At 36.0% G+C, this 16,071-nt stretch overlaps 1 protein-coding gene across 2 annotated transcripts in view; it reads right to left on the reverse strand.

Annotated features, from left to right (window-relative positions):
• Nucleotides 1–552: 552 nt before the first annotated feature.
• SP3 (Sp3 transcription factor) overlaps nt 553–16,071 on the reverse strand; it is a 34,618-nt gene continuing 19,099 nt past the window's right edge. For both annotated transcript variants that reach the window (XM_021552472.1, XM_021552471.1), the window contains 3 exons: nt 10,310–10,502; nt 4,507–4,703; nt 553–2,323 (listed from right to left, as the gene is read on the reverse strand). In XM_021552472.1, the coding sequence (XP_021408147.1) occupies nt 2,007–2,323; nt 4,507–4,703; nt 10,310–10,502 (707 nt within the window). In that variant the 3' untranslated portion in view covers nt 553–2,006. The remainder of the gene's footprint in view (nt 2,324–4,506; nt 4,704–10,309; nt 10,503–16,071) is intronic.

Below are 16,071 nucleotides of genomic sequence, written 5' to 3' on the forward strand. Positions count from 1 at the left end.
ATTAATTTCTTTTCCACCTAACTGCAAATTCAGAAAATCTTTCCTATGTGACTTCCAGTTCTCATTTTTCTAGGTTGACTTTGCCTGGTTTATCCTAAATTATCCTGGTCTGTCCTCTGTCATTTGATACACCAAAACTTAAGACTTTACAAATAAAACCTTTTTACTTTCATTAGAGCATTACAAACAACCATTACTCTCTTTAATATCATAGTTCTCACTTAGTCACAGCTCCTTATTAATACTCCATGTAAACTTAGCATGTCAGAGGATTTAAATGCAACCTATAGGATGGAACCTACATATTCTTCATGCCCTGCTCAACATGAGAGCAAAACATCCCCACTACACCAACACAGCACATTCGTGTGCATGCACATCCAAATGGGGGTTTGTGAGCGAGGAGGTAGAAAATTACCATCTTTGTGTCCATAGGGAAAGAACACAAGTTTCTCCTTCCCACCATCTACTGCAAAATAATACATCTCATGCTATCAAGACATATTATGAAATTGAACCTTGTTAGTTAACAAGAAGCACAGTAAACTCAAGTCAAAAGAAAAAAAAATAGTGTTTTATTAACTACCACACTGTTATAATACACTTTAAACGTACAATAAGGTAGCCTTTAAATTTGAGGTGGTTTTAAGAATAACAAATGAATAGATTTCCAAATGTTTGTAAATAGGTGAACTGCAGTAATTATTGTTGTACATTTTTTGAAAATGGTATAGCACTTACAGACTGGCTATATAACTTCATTTTGTACATTTTCTATAATTGAAAATATAAACAGTAATTAAAAAATAAAAAGAAAATTCAGCATAATAAAAAACATATATGTTTATCAGTTAAATGTACTGGATACATACAATTTTTAAGGGAAGAAGCAAAAAAGGAAAGATGGCTGATATTTCAATGCAGATTGACTAACCAAAAACTAAACAACAAACAAATAAAAACCTCATAACCCCCCTAGTTCACTATGACTATATCCATATGTTTGGGAGTACTGTCAATATGGAAGTGATTTTTCTTTTGTATTTGCATATGTAATATTTTACTGGTAATTTACATGATGGCTTTTAAGGCCCTGGCATACAGATGTTTTTTTTTTTGGAAAAAGATTAGATAAAAATCACTGCTGAGACGCAATACACCTTATTTTTGGTCCTCCAATGTTCAAAAGAAGGGATATACTTCACTATAACATCTGCCTTACCACCCAAATGCTTCAACCTATACATATTTATTTTTCTTAACATTTTAAGCTTTTTAAACATTGGTTATATTGCCCACCTTGGTTATTGAAAGAACATTAACAAGACATCATTTTGGCAAATTAAATCTTAAACATGGCTTTTCAATAGGATTTAAAAGGTGACTATCCCTAGAGTTCCATGTTAAAATGTAGTTTGCAAAATCTTACAAGAGTAATGCTTAAAATATTGTACATAGTTAACCTAATTAAAATAATTAGCTTCAAAATGACAAGTTGATGAGCTAAGTAAAGCCTACACTATGTAACATTTGCTTGGAAACTTGATTTGTCAGTTATGCATAATAAAAATTCCAGTCATCAAGAAAATTACAAAATTTCTTTTATCATAATGTGATTTCTTTTCACCCATCAACTTCTTTTATCTTACAATAGATAAATACCAACATGTTCTCATTTTTTTTTACACTAAACCACACAGGATTGATGCATTTGGTTAGACTACCATTTCCATCGTTAAATTCTTTTTTTTTTTTTTTAATATAACTTGGTAAAATTTCTTCTCTTCTAGATTCCAAAAGTACCTACAAAACCCATGCAATTTTACCATTTTAATATACTATGGAATATCATACAAAGTAAGGCATTTCAGTGTCATGTATAACCAAGTTACTGTCAATCCAAAAATTTTTGCACATCAATAAAAAGATATCTAAGAACTTAGGAACAATATTCTTCTCACTACTGTATAAAAATAACCACAATTAATAGGTATCTTGTGTAATATTTACTCCATTGTCTCGTTTCCCGAAACTGTGACAAGCTGTAAAGGTATTTCAGTGTTGGTAAGAATATCCTGATTGCTGGTGCCAGATGTATTAACAGTTCCTATTCCTGAAACAGAACCTTGTTGAATATTTGCAAGGATAAGTGTTGTTCCTCCTGCAGTAATCAAAGTATCATCAGATGTTGCTTCTACTGATGCCAGCACTGTACTGCTAGAGTGAATGCCTTTTTTATTCTGATGTGTTTTAATGTGTTTGGCAAGATGGTCACTTCTCATAAAGCGTTTTGAACATTCTGGACAGACAAATTTCTTCTCACCTGTCAAAGAAGGAAAAAAAAAATTCAAGAACACTAAAAATTAAAAATAAACTTAATGCTTTTTAGAGTCAGAATTCTAATAAGAATTATACTGAGGAAGAAAGCGATTGAACATGATAAACTTGTGTGTTATATTTCTTGACACCCATACAAATCCTATGCAATTTATATAAGAAACGATTTAATTTTCTGGCTGTCACTGAGCCTAGAGAGATCTTTCAGGCATGCTACAGAATATAGCCATCTCATATCCTCAGGCTGCTAAGTTTCACTGCAATTATTACCAATAAGTAACTTCTAGGAGGAGAACAAAACCTACCAAATGATGGACAGAGAAGACTCTATGACCTATAGTACAATCACACTTGAGACTGACACACAAGATCATAGGGTAATTCAGGTTTGAAAGGACCTCTGAATGTCTGTGTTCTGATCCCTTCCTAAGCAGTCACCTATGAGATTGGATCTGGTTGCTGAGGAATTTACCCAGTTTTCTTGAAACCTTTAAGGATGGAGACTGCAGGAACTCTACAGTCATCCTCTTCCACTGCCTGGCTATTCCCACAATTAAAAAGCTTTTATTTATAGCTGTTCTGAACCCTTCTTCTTTCAACATACATCTGCTGTCTATTATCCTTCAACCAATACACCATCATCAGGGAAAGTAATTGCCTTAAGGATGGCCTTTGCACATAACTAGAGAATTACTACTAAGCTCCCCATCATTACTGTTCTCTTTGTGCATCTGAATCCTACAGTCTTTCCTCATAAGGCAAATGTTCCAGCTTCCTGATCATCTTGGTCACTCATTAGTGAACTCAATCCTGTCATCAATGTCTTCCTTGTACTGGCTGCTGAAAACTAGATGCCATATTCTAGATGCAGTCTAACTAAAAGAAGGGAATACTCCCTGTGATCAGGGTCCTTGCTTCTGTTAATACAGCTCTGGGCATTGTTGCTGCTGGTCTTTGACCATGTTCCACTTGTCTATCAAGACTCCCAGGTACTTTTCAGAAGAGCTGTTCCCAACCTCTCCATGCTTAGCCTTTGTTACCCTAAGTGTTAATTCCATCCCAGGTGCAGTACTTTGTGACTGTTCTTGCTGAACTTCCTAGGATTCCTGTTAACCCAATCCTTCAGCCTCCATCCCTCTGAATAGCAGCCTTGCCATCAAGTGTATGGACTGGTCACCCCAGTTTGGAGTCATCCACAAACCTAAGAAGGTTAACAGAATTGTATTGATTCCTCCAGGTCAATGATAAAAATCTTAAGAGGTCAAATGATAGATCCCTGGAGTTCTCTACTTTTTACTGGTAAGCAGGTGCACTAGGAGCTATTAATCACACCCTCTGAACTGGATCATTCAACTCGCCTTTTTTTAAAAACCATCAGCCTGTCCATTCAGACAGATTGTAACGTCCCAGCTTGGATTTAGCATCCAAAATGGCTACACAAAAGCAGACCATTAAGAACAACATGGAATACTTTTCACAGACACCCAAAGACATTTTTCTAAGCAATGTAAATGCTGATAAACACAAAAATTATTTATCTATGAGTTTTTCAAATACTATGATTTTAAAAGGTAAACATGCTGTTGAATGCAAATATTTAGTTTGTAAGAAAACAGATAAAACAGACAACAGATTTTAAACTAACTGCTCCTGCATTAATTTATTTTCTTTGTATTGGACAGAAGGAGAAATGTGAACCTGAAGTTACTAATCAGTGGTCTAACCATCAAACTAAAAAGTGTAGAATGATGCACCATCACATGCTCTTCTTTGATTTTAGGAATGATTATCTAATCCCCAGGCCACCTAGTCTGGGGATTTTTTTTCTTATTGAAGTTTTCTTTTTTCTTCTTTATTGAAGTTTTAAGATAGAACAAGAGTAATAATCTGGTTCAAACACATGAAATGTATTGCTGAGCCTGAATCAAAGTATTCTGATTAAGCTACGTTAAACATCAGCTTAAATGTCAGTTTGGAATCAAGAGGTGTGTGTTTTATCTCCTCAGACCTACCAACAATTCCAAAATAAGATCTAGCTGATTTTAGAAAAATCACACTGCCTTAAAATCAATCCAATTCAAAGATCTGTTCTCCTCTTAAAAGTTATTTATCCAAGCTCAGTCCATAGCACTCCTTTAGTTAAATACACCAGAATCAAAGACTGGAAACCTGTGTGCGTTCTTCGGTGTCGCTGGAGCTCATCGCTGCGAGTGAACCTTTTGCCACAGAACATCCAATTGCAAACAAATGGACGCTCTCCAGAATGCCAGCGGAGATGAGCTCTCAAGTGTGAAGTCTTCCCATATACTTTGCCACATCCTGGTATGTGACAAATGTGTTGCTTCTTTTTCCCCAAATTGGAGCCTCTGTTTAAAAAAAAAAAAAAAGAGAGAAGTTATTCATTCTAATACATTCCTCCTAAATACTGGTCCTATACATACATGAGGCTACACATACCACAACAGATCTGCAAGCCAACCCAAGCAACTTCATGTTCTTGTTTCAAATACAACTGGATTCCAGAACACTCCGCAAGGAGCTGGAAATAAATTCTATAATGCTATCCCAGCTCCACAGAAACTACAAATTCAGCTGTGTGTGAAATGTTATGTGATAGAAGCATAATCTTTAACAAGCATACATGCAATGAAATTGGAAATACAGTTATTACAGCAGTTTGTACCACTTTGGTGCTGAAGTGCCCATACTTAAATTTCTCAGAGTTTCAGGCTTTTACCATATCAAAGATAGGTTAGGTGAAGAAAAACACAAATTACTGCAACTGCCAAAATGGACACTGGGGATTTTGGCAACTGGGTAGAGAACAGATGGGACTTTTGGCATCTTGGGGAATCCTGAGAATCAGTTTAGGATTTGAAGACAAGCATACTAACCTGAATGCTTTCACTAAAAGAGGTGGAAGCTGATCTTGCTGACATTTAAATTATTTCCTTGGTTTTTCAGTTAAAAAAAAGAAATCCATCACAATGAACACAGAATTCAAAGATAATATAAAGCAGACTAAGCTTGATGCTTATTTTAAGATGCCGTCTCACTGAAATGGTAGGTGATCAGGGGAAACACCTGATACAACAGCCTATTGTTTTTTTAATCACATCACAAGAGATAGACCCAGAGAAAGAGATCAGTCTGGCCAGTGCAGGGCATCATGATTGATTTTAGCCAATTTAAGTGTTTGCTATTGCTGAAAGGGGCACTTGAGGGAATAGGTCTGGATGACAACACAGCTATACAAATGGTAAATGCTGGTACAAGGGAGGAGACTGGAAAATGCAGCCAGGCATCAGACCACTTTATTCATCAGCAATGTTAACTTAGAACACCTTAAATGGATTCTGAAATCAGTCTTGAGTGCTCCATCCTCTATGACTGATTATACAGTTTTTAGCTGCCTCCCCATGGCAATTTTTTTCTTTAAACTGGGTGCTTTATCTTCTGGTTTACATCTAGCAAAGGTTCAGGTTAAAGTGTGTGCATGCTTCAAGGTGCTAGCAATTGCCACAAGCATTGCTGAACATGCACAAAAATGAACTCACTCTAAAACCCCACAGTGTCTAAGGGGGATTCCAACCTAATCACATATGTACCTAAAATATTACAGTCCAGAAAAGTAAGGAGATAAAGTCCCATTAAGTCCTATAAGATTCTCAATATAGAATAATCTTCATAGTGCTTCATTAGTCATTTTGTCTCAGAAGATAAAAAAAAAAACATCACCCGTACCTACTAATTATTTGTCATGAAAAATACAAATTTTGATTTCAGAACAAATTCAATAGAAGCAGAAGCAGAGTCCAGAAGGCTTTTGATCCTGTTGCAGCAGGAGAACCATTTGAGGACTTCATCCTCACATCTTTTCCAAATAAAACTCTAGTGTCTTCCCTTCCACAGTATTAGTACAAATAATTTGTAACTTGGCATGATATAGTACACAAATTGGATGAAATTGCATCAAAAGTCCCTCAGAATAATGTTAATATTCCTATGTCAATCATTTGAAATGGCTTCATTACACCTCTAGTCTAGACTGAAGGAAACCAAGGTTCAACTCATGGTCATTACTCATGGTCATTACATGTGCATAGGTGATATAGAACACACAATTCTAAGCACCTCATCTAACTGCTGACAGAATTCCTTGGCAGACTCTGAAGTTCCAAGTGAGAGGGAAGTAAGGATCCACAGGATGAAACTCACAAGGCTCCTGTGAATTAGCAACTAAGTGTATTTATTCTATACAACTTCATATGGGCACCTACATGTTTGCTTCATGTGTGCTCTAAACTAACAGGATACAAGCCAAATTCTATCTGGACACTTTGCAGCTGAGACAGTCTGGCACTATGCCCTAACACATGATGCTAAGAGGCCTTTCTTGCTGCACTGGCCAATAGCCATCATAACTGAAGAGATGTACATCACTCCAACCGATTCCTTGAGTGAAGTCTAAAGATCTATTCACAATAAAGTATTTCCATAGTTCATTTTAGCTTTACAGAGATTGGATATGATGTTTTTCAATAACCAGGCTGACTGCCAGGGTTTAAGCAGGAAACACTTTCATCCACTGAGAAACTGGACTTTATATTCAGCAGTATTTCCAGCAATAACATTAAGTATTTCAAGGGTAAAAGACAAACTTTTTAATTATTTGAAGGATGTGGTTTTTAGAGTAACATACCTGCAGTGGTACTCAGAAGCACAGCTCCTCTATATATCAGACAGTAGCAGTCATATCTCAATGTAATATAACTGTTAGGAGGGTGAAAACTCTAGGTGTAGCTGAGAGGAGAGTAAACTTTCTACTTAACTTCAGACATCTTAACTAGAATCCTAATACATTCTGTTTGGAAACAGAGTCATCCTTTCAGGCATGCGTCTGTCCACTTGCTTATTCCCCATTTATTATATAAGCTTGGGGCTAAAAGGTGTTGATTTACAAATCTAATATATCCTCTTCTTCCTTTCCTACTTTCCCTCTCACCAAGTAAGGCAAAGGTAATAGTGGCTTCCCACTTCACAAAACTGGTACGAATCTGAAGACTACAATGTAGTTCAGTTCCAAAAGCCAACAACAAAAACCAGAAAAAACTTCTCCACTTGCCTCTGAATCCAGAAACAGAAAATGCAGCAAGAAATACCAAAACCAACACTATATGATAGATGAAATTATGATGAAGTCTGCATATGTGAAGCCATTTTCCTTTTCCTTCTCCATTCAGAGCATAGGAGCAATAGTATTAATTGAGTGAAACATTATTCAGTTTTTTCACACTGATTTAAAGTACTTTTCTTTTTTTAGTAGTTACATGTTATTTCTGTACTACATTAAACACAAAATTATTCATTTCTCCAGGGCTTTTTTTCCTCATCACAGGTACTGACAACACTCACAGTCTCCAAGCAGCTCACAAACATTGATGGCTTTATCATCTTAACATTTTGGTATGGTGAATCTCAACTAGTACAATCACTTTCTACCTCCAACTATGAGGTAGAAACGAGACCAAAATTGTCAAACACCCACCAGCTTGAGGTGTCAAGGTTAATGTAGTAGAAGCATATTTTCTCAGAGTACTCTAGATGTTCACAGTCTGCTCAAACAACTTCTTCACAGGAATGAACTCAGTACTTCTGCAGTGGAAAAGATGGGGTATATAGACCTACACCTCCAAAATTTCAGAGCCCTGTTGATGCAGTTCTGTGTCTCATTCCCTTAACACCTCCCAATTGCTGCAATAAGTAAAGCAGGTGACCAGATGACAATCTTTACACAGCCCTGATTCATTCCCTCTGTATCAGACATCCCATTCCACTGAATGACACTGATGCCATATGAAAAAAACAGTCAAGTAATTTGAAACAAAGTGATAATGTATATGCACAAGGAATTAAGTTAAATTTGCCCAGGATATCTTAACTAAGCATTTGCCCGATTTTAAATTTTGCAACTTTAACATCATTTTAAGAATTATGAATGCTATCTGAAAGAATTTACAAAAGCAAATGTATTACCATCTGGAACTCTGCAAATCATCAGCAGAGTTAAAAGACTAATCAAAACTCAGAATTCCAGTACTAGGGATAAACAGGTAACTCTAGCAGCTATGGAACATTAACACGCAAATATTTTTTCCAGTGGGCTTATTCCTTTCTCTTAAACGCTAAAGGAATTCTGCATTCTGGTGGGAAAGTTGCTCTAGCAACTGTAAGAACTTTCACTCTTTTCTGTTTCCCCAGCATTATCTCCTTCTTTATCCTGCTTCTCTTCAGTTCTAATTCTTCACACATCCTGACTTCTTGTCCTACTTTTCCTAGTTACTTTGAATGTTTGATGTGTCCAGGCCTTCCTTCACAGGGGATTTCAGATTCTCATCTATCTTAACTCTGTCATAGCTCTTATCTCAACTCTTTCCCAAAAAATCGCGTATCTGAGTTTTCAGTCCAACTACACCCTTCTCCAGACTTCCCAAACCATCTCTCAAAAAGATTCTCTCCTGGACTGAAACTTTAAAGTTTCATTTCACAGCAACTCCACTCAGAAGGAAGAGGATTTTACAGTAAAAATTTCTAAATTAAACCACTGTTTAATTTTGGAATAGTTTGGAATAGAGCACAAGTAAGATTAAACACCTGGAATCTCTGTTTCCTAAGAGTACACACAGTGCAAATCACATTTTCAGAGTTTTCACCAGAAATGAAACAAATCTCAACCCAGGGTGTATTTTGGGCAGATTTTCATAACAGAGCCAGAGTACACCAAGAACTTAGAAATGTCTGTGCCAAGTTGCAGTGAACTACACATAGAAATTTAACAAGAGGAATCTGATGGACAAAGATGCTGCATAGCCCACAGATTTTATCACCAGCTTTGCTGGTGATGTAAATGTATCAGAGTCTTTTTCTCTTAAACACACTTAATACTTACTCAGCATGGCTGCCTGAGATATTACCTCCCTGTGCTTGCAAGGCAGGTGTCTAGAATACGCAGCAAGAAGTGACAAGAGACTTGACAAGAGAAATAACTCAGCCAATACTATTAGAACTCTTAGTTCCACTGGCACATTCTTTAAAGACATTTTAGTGATTTACACTATAGTTCCAAAATAAATAAAGATCCCCATTTTAGTGAAGAAAATGTTATCAAAATGGGCAAATTTTAGTGTATTGGAAAGAAGCTCCTGCACAATTCTCTCAAGCACAAACACAACTAAATATTTTCACTTGTAAAAGGCAGCTTATTACCCTTCCCCTTTCATATCCATAATCAACGCATTTAAAATTAAGTGTTTGGAAGTAGAATAAAATCTTCAGAACAAAAAAAATTAGTACTATTTTAATGAGATGCACAATAATAAAGCACAGGTTCCAATGAAACACTGAAGTTTAATGAATTGGAACTTAGTACCTCTTTGTTAGTCAAGTCTCACTAACTTTGAAAACAATTCAAAATTTGTTATTTAGAATTATTATACAAACCTTGTTTTTCCTAGGAAACCAGTGAATAAGAAAACTAGGAAAACTGTATTTTTGTAACACTCTAAAGCAATTAAACTGTGGAAAAATGCTCAATCACCGAGGAAATGCAGGAACACAGGGTTTAATCAAGTTCTTGACATATGATAGGAAGCCAATCACAGATGTGCGTATTCCAAAATATTTCATTTTCATATTTTTAGGGTGTTCTATTCCCCTCACTTGTACTAAGTGACATCTAACTCCACATTTTTTTTCAACTAAACTCAACAGAGTAACTCAGAAAGGACGGAATAATCTCTTTTTTCATCTGCAAAGCCCAAAATGGAAGTGCTAGTCCTTTATTGCATAAACTCATTTGCATAAGCCTCTAGTTTCCTCTTGTTGCAGACTGTTGTTAAGAAAAGCTCATTTTTTTCCTTGCCCATTATTCATTTTTTATTATATGTGTGATATGACACTGAACTTTACATACCTTCCACCACCTTCTTTGCAGTTGGGACAAGTACATGCTACTCGTCGCAGTCTTTTCCCCTCCTGATGTGGTTGGTCCCCTTCCTCATCTACAACCTGTACTCTCAAATGGGTTAGATCATTAGTATTCAGTGTAGAATCACCACTGAGCTGCCACTCTTCTGGATCAGGATCCTCTTCTTTAATCCTAATATCTGGGAAAAAAGAACAAACACAGATCCATAAGTAACCCATTAAATAAATAGAAAGGAAACCATACTGATCAAATTTTTTTATTAATGAGAGAACTATGCCAGACAAAAGTCAACACCCTTAAGTGAATTCTGACATTGCTTCTGTGCTCTTGTAACCCATATTTAAAAGTTATCTTAATATGCATTTCAAAGTTGAAGATAAACTATAATGCTTTGTTATAGCTTAAGTTTGAACTGTTCTTGGTGAGGAATGCTGTCACCAGGAGAATATTGCTTGCTTGAAACTTAGGAAAAACTGAGGAACAAGAGGTTGGACAGAGGTTGAAGAACATTTAAACATATATTTCAAATGATCCTGAGTAGACATTTCTGTTTCCATAGCATTTCTGAATTAGTGTCACATGTAGTAGCAACAGCCTTCTTCAATGGTCTTCAGAAGTCTTTAGTATGCACAAAGATATATAAAGTGATGTGAGAAATCAATCTAATAAAAGGTTTTCACCTGAGAAAGACTTGAGACACCTAAGGAAAACAAATAAATTAATGGTTTTATTCCATTTCCACTTTTCACCTGAAATTTATGTCATCTGCACAAAACATATAAAACATTTAGGGAAGAATATTATTCAGCATTAGACAGAGATAAGCAATAGAATAGCCACTTCAGTGTTTTGATATACCAGTAGTCAAAATAGGTCTCAGCAGTTTTCTGGATGCAAAAAGGCCTCCTAATTATTCCTTATAGGATGGACATTTGCAAGTATGAGCACCTTCTCCCTACAGAGCATTCATTCAATCTAATCCAAGAATTAATTACAGCGCCATAACAACTGTTTTAACAAATTTACATTTTAATAGGAACATTTTCCCCTCAAACACTATTCTGCATTCCCAGTGGACTCCAAGTCTGGATTCCCAAAAAATACAGTTTGTATGTATAATTTTAGAATGCTGAACCCCAGCCCATTCTTTGGTTCAGCAGAGTAGTTTACTATGCATTTTTTCTGTGAAAATGGTTTGCCACTAGCACAAACTAATAAGCAAACATAATTTAGGGTGGGTTTTTTTGTTTGTTTGTTTTTGAAGCTTCAAACTAATATCTGTCTATCTTTCTGGACACATTCAAGATACTGCTTTTCCAGTAAAACAAACTCAATTATCATGTAGACTTTTATCCTTAAACACTGAAATCTGAACTGAGCATTGTGGTCATTTTTAAGTTCTTTCTGGGAGTCAGTACATCAGCCATCATACCTTTGTAATGAAGACAAAGCTGCAGATTGTCTGATAAAACATAAGAAAAACTTTGACGGGTCATATGATGAAGAGCATCATGTCCCAGTAGAGATCAGGAAAGAAACCAATAATAAAATACATAAAGAGTAATAGTTACCTGGTCTACATTCAAAGTCACCTCCAGCATTCATCTGTTTAGAGACAAAGGATATTGCTACACAAAAATTTGCTTGATGCCAATAGAGTCTCAGCCCAGTCATCCCCAACAGCAGAGTTTGCCTTTCTTTTGCACACATATAATCATATGCAGGATTCTCCTGCACCCTGCATCATTGATGTTACTACACTTAAAGTAATTCGCTAGGAAATTACTGCATTGGGAAGAGAATTCCTGATCAAAACCAGGGAAGTCTAGAATATTTATCTGGTTTGGCTGCAAAAGTCAGTGTTAGAAATTAAGTATGCATGAATATGACAGGCTCTGAGCTATGGGAATCCAGGAGCAAGCATATTCACATCTGCTGATTTTTTACAGACGTGGTACTACTGTGTAAGTGTGCCCAAAGTCACCTGCACACCTTCATTGTTACTATCACAAGTCCACAATTTCAGATTTCACCATAATAAATATCTTTCATGTGAACATCTATAAAAACTTTGGCGACTTCTGGGCTTCTACATGAGCCACCAAAGTACCCTTGCTACCAAATTAAGCTATTTTCTGAGATCCAGCTAAAAAATAACTTTATTATCTGTATGTTATATATAAAATTGATTTTAGGTAAGCAAACATTAAACCACCATAAAAAAAAGTTTATAGAATTATCTTTCAAATAACTACTGAGTATACTAATACATTTTAGAGCAACTTCAGGAAGAAGCAGAAACTTGATTCACTCTTGCACAAAAGAGCACATAATAGGAATTTAAATACAGCAAGACAACATGGCTGCCAGCACAGGCCAATGCAAGTCTCCAACCAGTTCTTTAGGATTGTGTGTTATACACTATAATCAAAATACTTTTACCAATCAAATGTAGCATCAAATGTACACTGTATAAATACTGGTTTTATTTAAAATAACAATTAAAGTACTGTTAATAAAATAACACAGTTTTAAGAAGGTAATTTCATTATGATATCACTAACATTAGACAGTGGTATATAGTGTGCTTGCAAAGTCAGTAGCTGAATCCAGTTAAGACTGCATACGTATACTTCAGAAGAGATATGTAAAGATGAATGGAACAAATTAGGGTATGGATCTGTGTTCACAAGACCCAACTCCACTATTGAAGTCAAACATTCCATATGATTTCTCCTATTACACTGACCTCCCAAAGTCACACTCCAATCATAGAGAAACACGTAGGAGTAGAAGCATGTCCAAAAAGTCTATTACTGCATGCCAGTATCCATGACTTTCTTCCTTCTATGCAATGTCTGTTTCACTTTACAAACTTTTGTCAAGAGTTCCTTCCACTTTTTCATCAGTATCTCTCTATTCCCAGTTTCTCCCAATCACCACCATTACTGCAGCAGCCCAGAGATGTACAATAGTTTCATAATGATATATGCACACTTGAGAAACTTATTAGGACAAAAAAAAAAAAAAAAAAGCAGGACAGACAAAACATACCTAATAGTTGAGGATATTGGAGAAGACAACAATTTGCATAGATATACAATAGTTTATAGCATTATTCTAAAAAATGCCAAACTGAAATGAAGACAAAGTAGTACAGTGTTTTTAATTCTGTGCTGTGCTTTCTGCTTATCTTGGTAAGGCAGAAATTGTACCTATTGCTTTAGTTACTCATCAGAAGGACTATCTTCTACTCCTGACACACAGAAAAGTGCCACATAAACTGGCAATTTACAGACAGGATTTTTTAATACTTATCTATGTAGACTATACTTAAAACACAATTAGAAGAAATATCAGTAGCTAAAGCATTTCCAGGAGTAGTAGCAGTAGTAGCCTTTGCAGGAGTAGTATAGAAGAGTGGACTGCATCAAAGCCCACAATGAATGTGACTGCCTTAAATTAGGTCCTCAGAGCCAATGAGCCTGTTGCCCTTCAAGTAAGTTTTTACATTATTTCAAGAGATAAGGTTAAAACTCCACCAGTGTTTTTTGGAAGGAGGGGTGCCACTCATGAAGCTGTTCAAAGGACTAACTATGGAGAAGAGCTACAGATTAAGTGTTCTCCAATGCAATGGAATTTAAGATTATGAAAATTCACATAGATACCAGAGACTACATTTCACCCCGGTGTTCTTCTAGATGTGCTCCCTTCTAATTCAGCCTCAACTGAGAGAATTTACATAAACTCTGCAAAAAAAGAGACCTAAAAGAATTAATATAATTCCTAAAGTCATGACAAGCTGATGCAAACACTAGCAAATTTGAGACAACTTTTGTCTTCTAAGAATTAAAGAAGGGCTAAATAAAGGTTACATTTTCTTCATTATTCTTTTATTTCCATGCTTTCAAATTTCTATATGCCCTTACTTTTAAAGTTCAAGATTTAGTTCTAGGTAAGTATGAGGGAGAATTTCAGACAAAGTTATTGTTTCAAACTGCCAACAGATACTGAAAAGCATGTATTTTGTTCAAGCTCTGTTTCCTGTCTAGTGTGCAAGATTTGGTTTAGGTTTGAGTTTTCCAAGATGGAAATTGGGATCTCGGTGAACAATTTTGATCCAAAGGTAGTATTTCATATTCATAGACAGCCCAGAACTGGCTACAATATGGAACAGGATTGAGGGTATTTGGCAAATAAAACCAATAAGGAAGAGATTTGTTTAAAGTGTTTCAGAGAAGAGTAACTAAATTGATGGGAGGAAACAATGCAGATGGAAATGCAGTTTAAACTATTCTTGAGTACACGTGAGCTATAATCTAGTGTGGCGAGAAATACGGTTGCCCACTGATATACCCAAGTCATTTACCTACTTCTCCAGGTATCAGATGAATGCATCAATTAATTGTCACATAACGTCTTGATCTGTTTCAACCAGGACTTAGGAACATGTTATCTTCTTCATCTATGGAAAAAGTTTTTAGTTTGCCCAAGAGCCACAGCAACAGAGGTAAACTGAGAAGGGAAGAGGATGCAGATTTTTAAATATATCTGCCTTTGCAGAATGTCACAAAGGCATGCTCAACATTACATTGTAAGAGTCTGCAAAATGTGAGCTTCTAGTTCAGCTGCTTTTCCCAGATGCTGAAAGCCACCCTCCCTTTCTCTCAGCCAAGCTTTACAAGTTCCTGATGTGAAAAGCAGAAATATGGTCTTTGAACTGAAAACAGATTCGCAGCAGCATTGCACACACCTTCCCACTGATTTCTCCACAAAATCATAATTTGATTGCCATTTCAATTGTTTCTGATTACTTATTTTTCCAAATAGGGGCTTCCCATCTTACCTTTCCCAAGAAAAGAGACGTTAATTCCCACTTCCTTCCCATCTTCTCCTGTTGTTTTCTGCTTTCTCTACAGTTCAACCCACATTACCTTGGAATCTTGACTTGTCTTGCCTTTATCTCTAGATGTGAGGAAGCTTTTAATAAAGACATTTAAATTTCTTAAGACACGATTCTTGCTCTTTCCCATCTAAACTGATCTAAATTAAACTCACTCTAATAGCTGACCAGCTGTTCAAGTCTTTCAGACAGGAAACTCAGCAGAAATAATGATTTTTACTCTGATTTGCCCCCAGATCTTAAGTGTGAATGTAGACATTTTTATTACACAATAAATTGAAAGGCAACACAAGGTACACTGCAAAGCATCATCCTGAAATACTGGTGAACCTCAACTCAGAAAAAAGACTGTCATCTAGATTCAATAGCTGTAAATCAGATGTTAAGTTTCTGAGGAAAAACAACTGTTGTGTACAAGCCTAAGAGCAGGACATTGTAGTACTCAAGCAGTACCAGCAAAATGATTAAAAATACAGCATCAGATTTGCTTCCTTGCAAGAAATGCCACACTGTATTTCCAACTGATGCTATACATTACTCTAAAGCAAAAATATTTAAGTGTTTAAATTACTAAAGTTCTTTAGCCAGTGCTACCTCAAGGAACACACTATGCATCAAGGAACAGCTACTTGCCCTACAGTTAACTGCAGTCACTTGAGATGTTTACAGACTGAAGATTCTGTATTCTCAGAGACACTAATGCCTGCTGCAGCAGACATTTACTTTTTCTGTTCTTCTCACAGCTGAAAATCTAAGAAGGTCTAACTAAATAGGGGAAGAAGAGTTGATCATCCTTAATACTGAAGAAGCCACTAACACCAGAAATATGTAAGGAAAGCAAGAG

Source organism: Lonchura striata, chromosome 8, assembly GCF_046129695.1.
Source record: "Lonchura striata isolate bLonStr1 chromosome 8, bLonStr1.mat, whole genome shotgun sequence".
Classification (NCBI taxonomy): domain Eukaryota; kingdom Metazoa; phylum Chordata; class Aves; order Passeriformes; family Estrildidae; genus Lonchura; species Lonchura striata.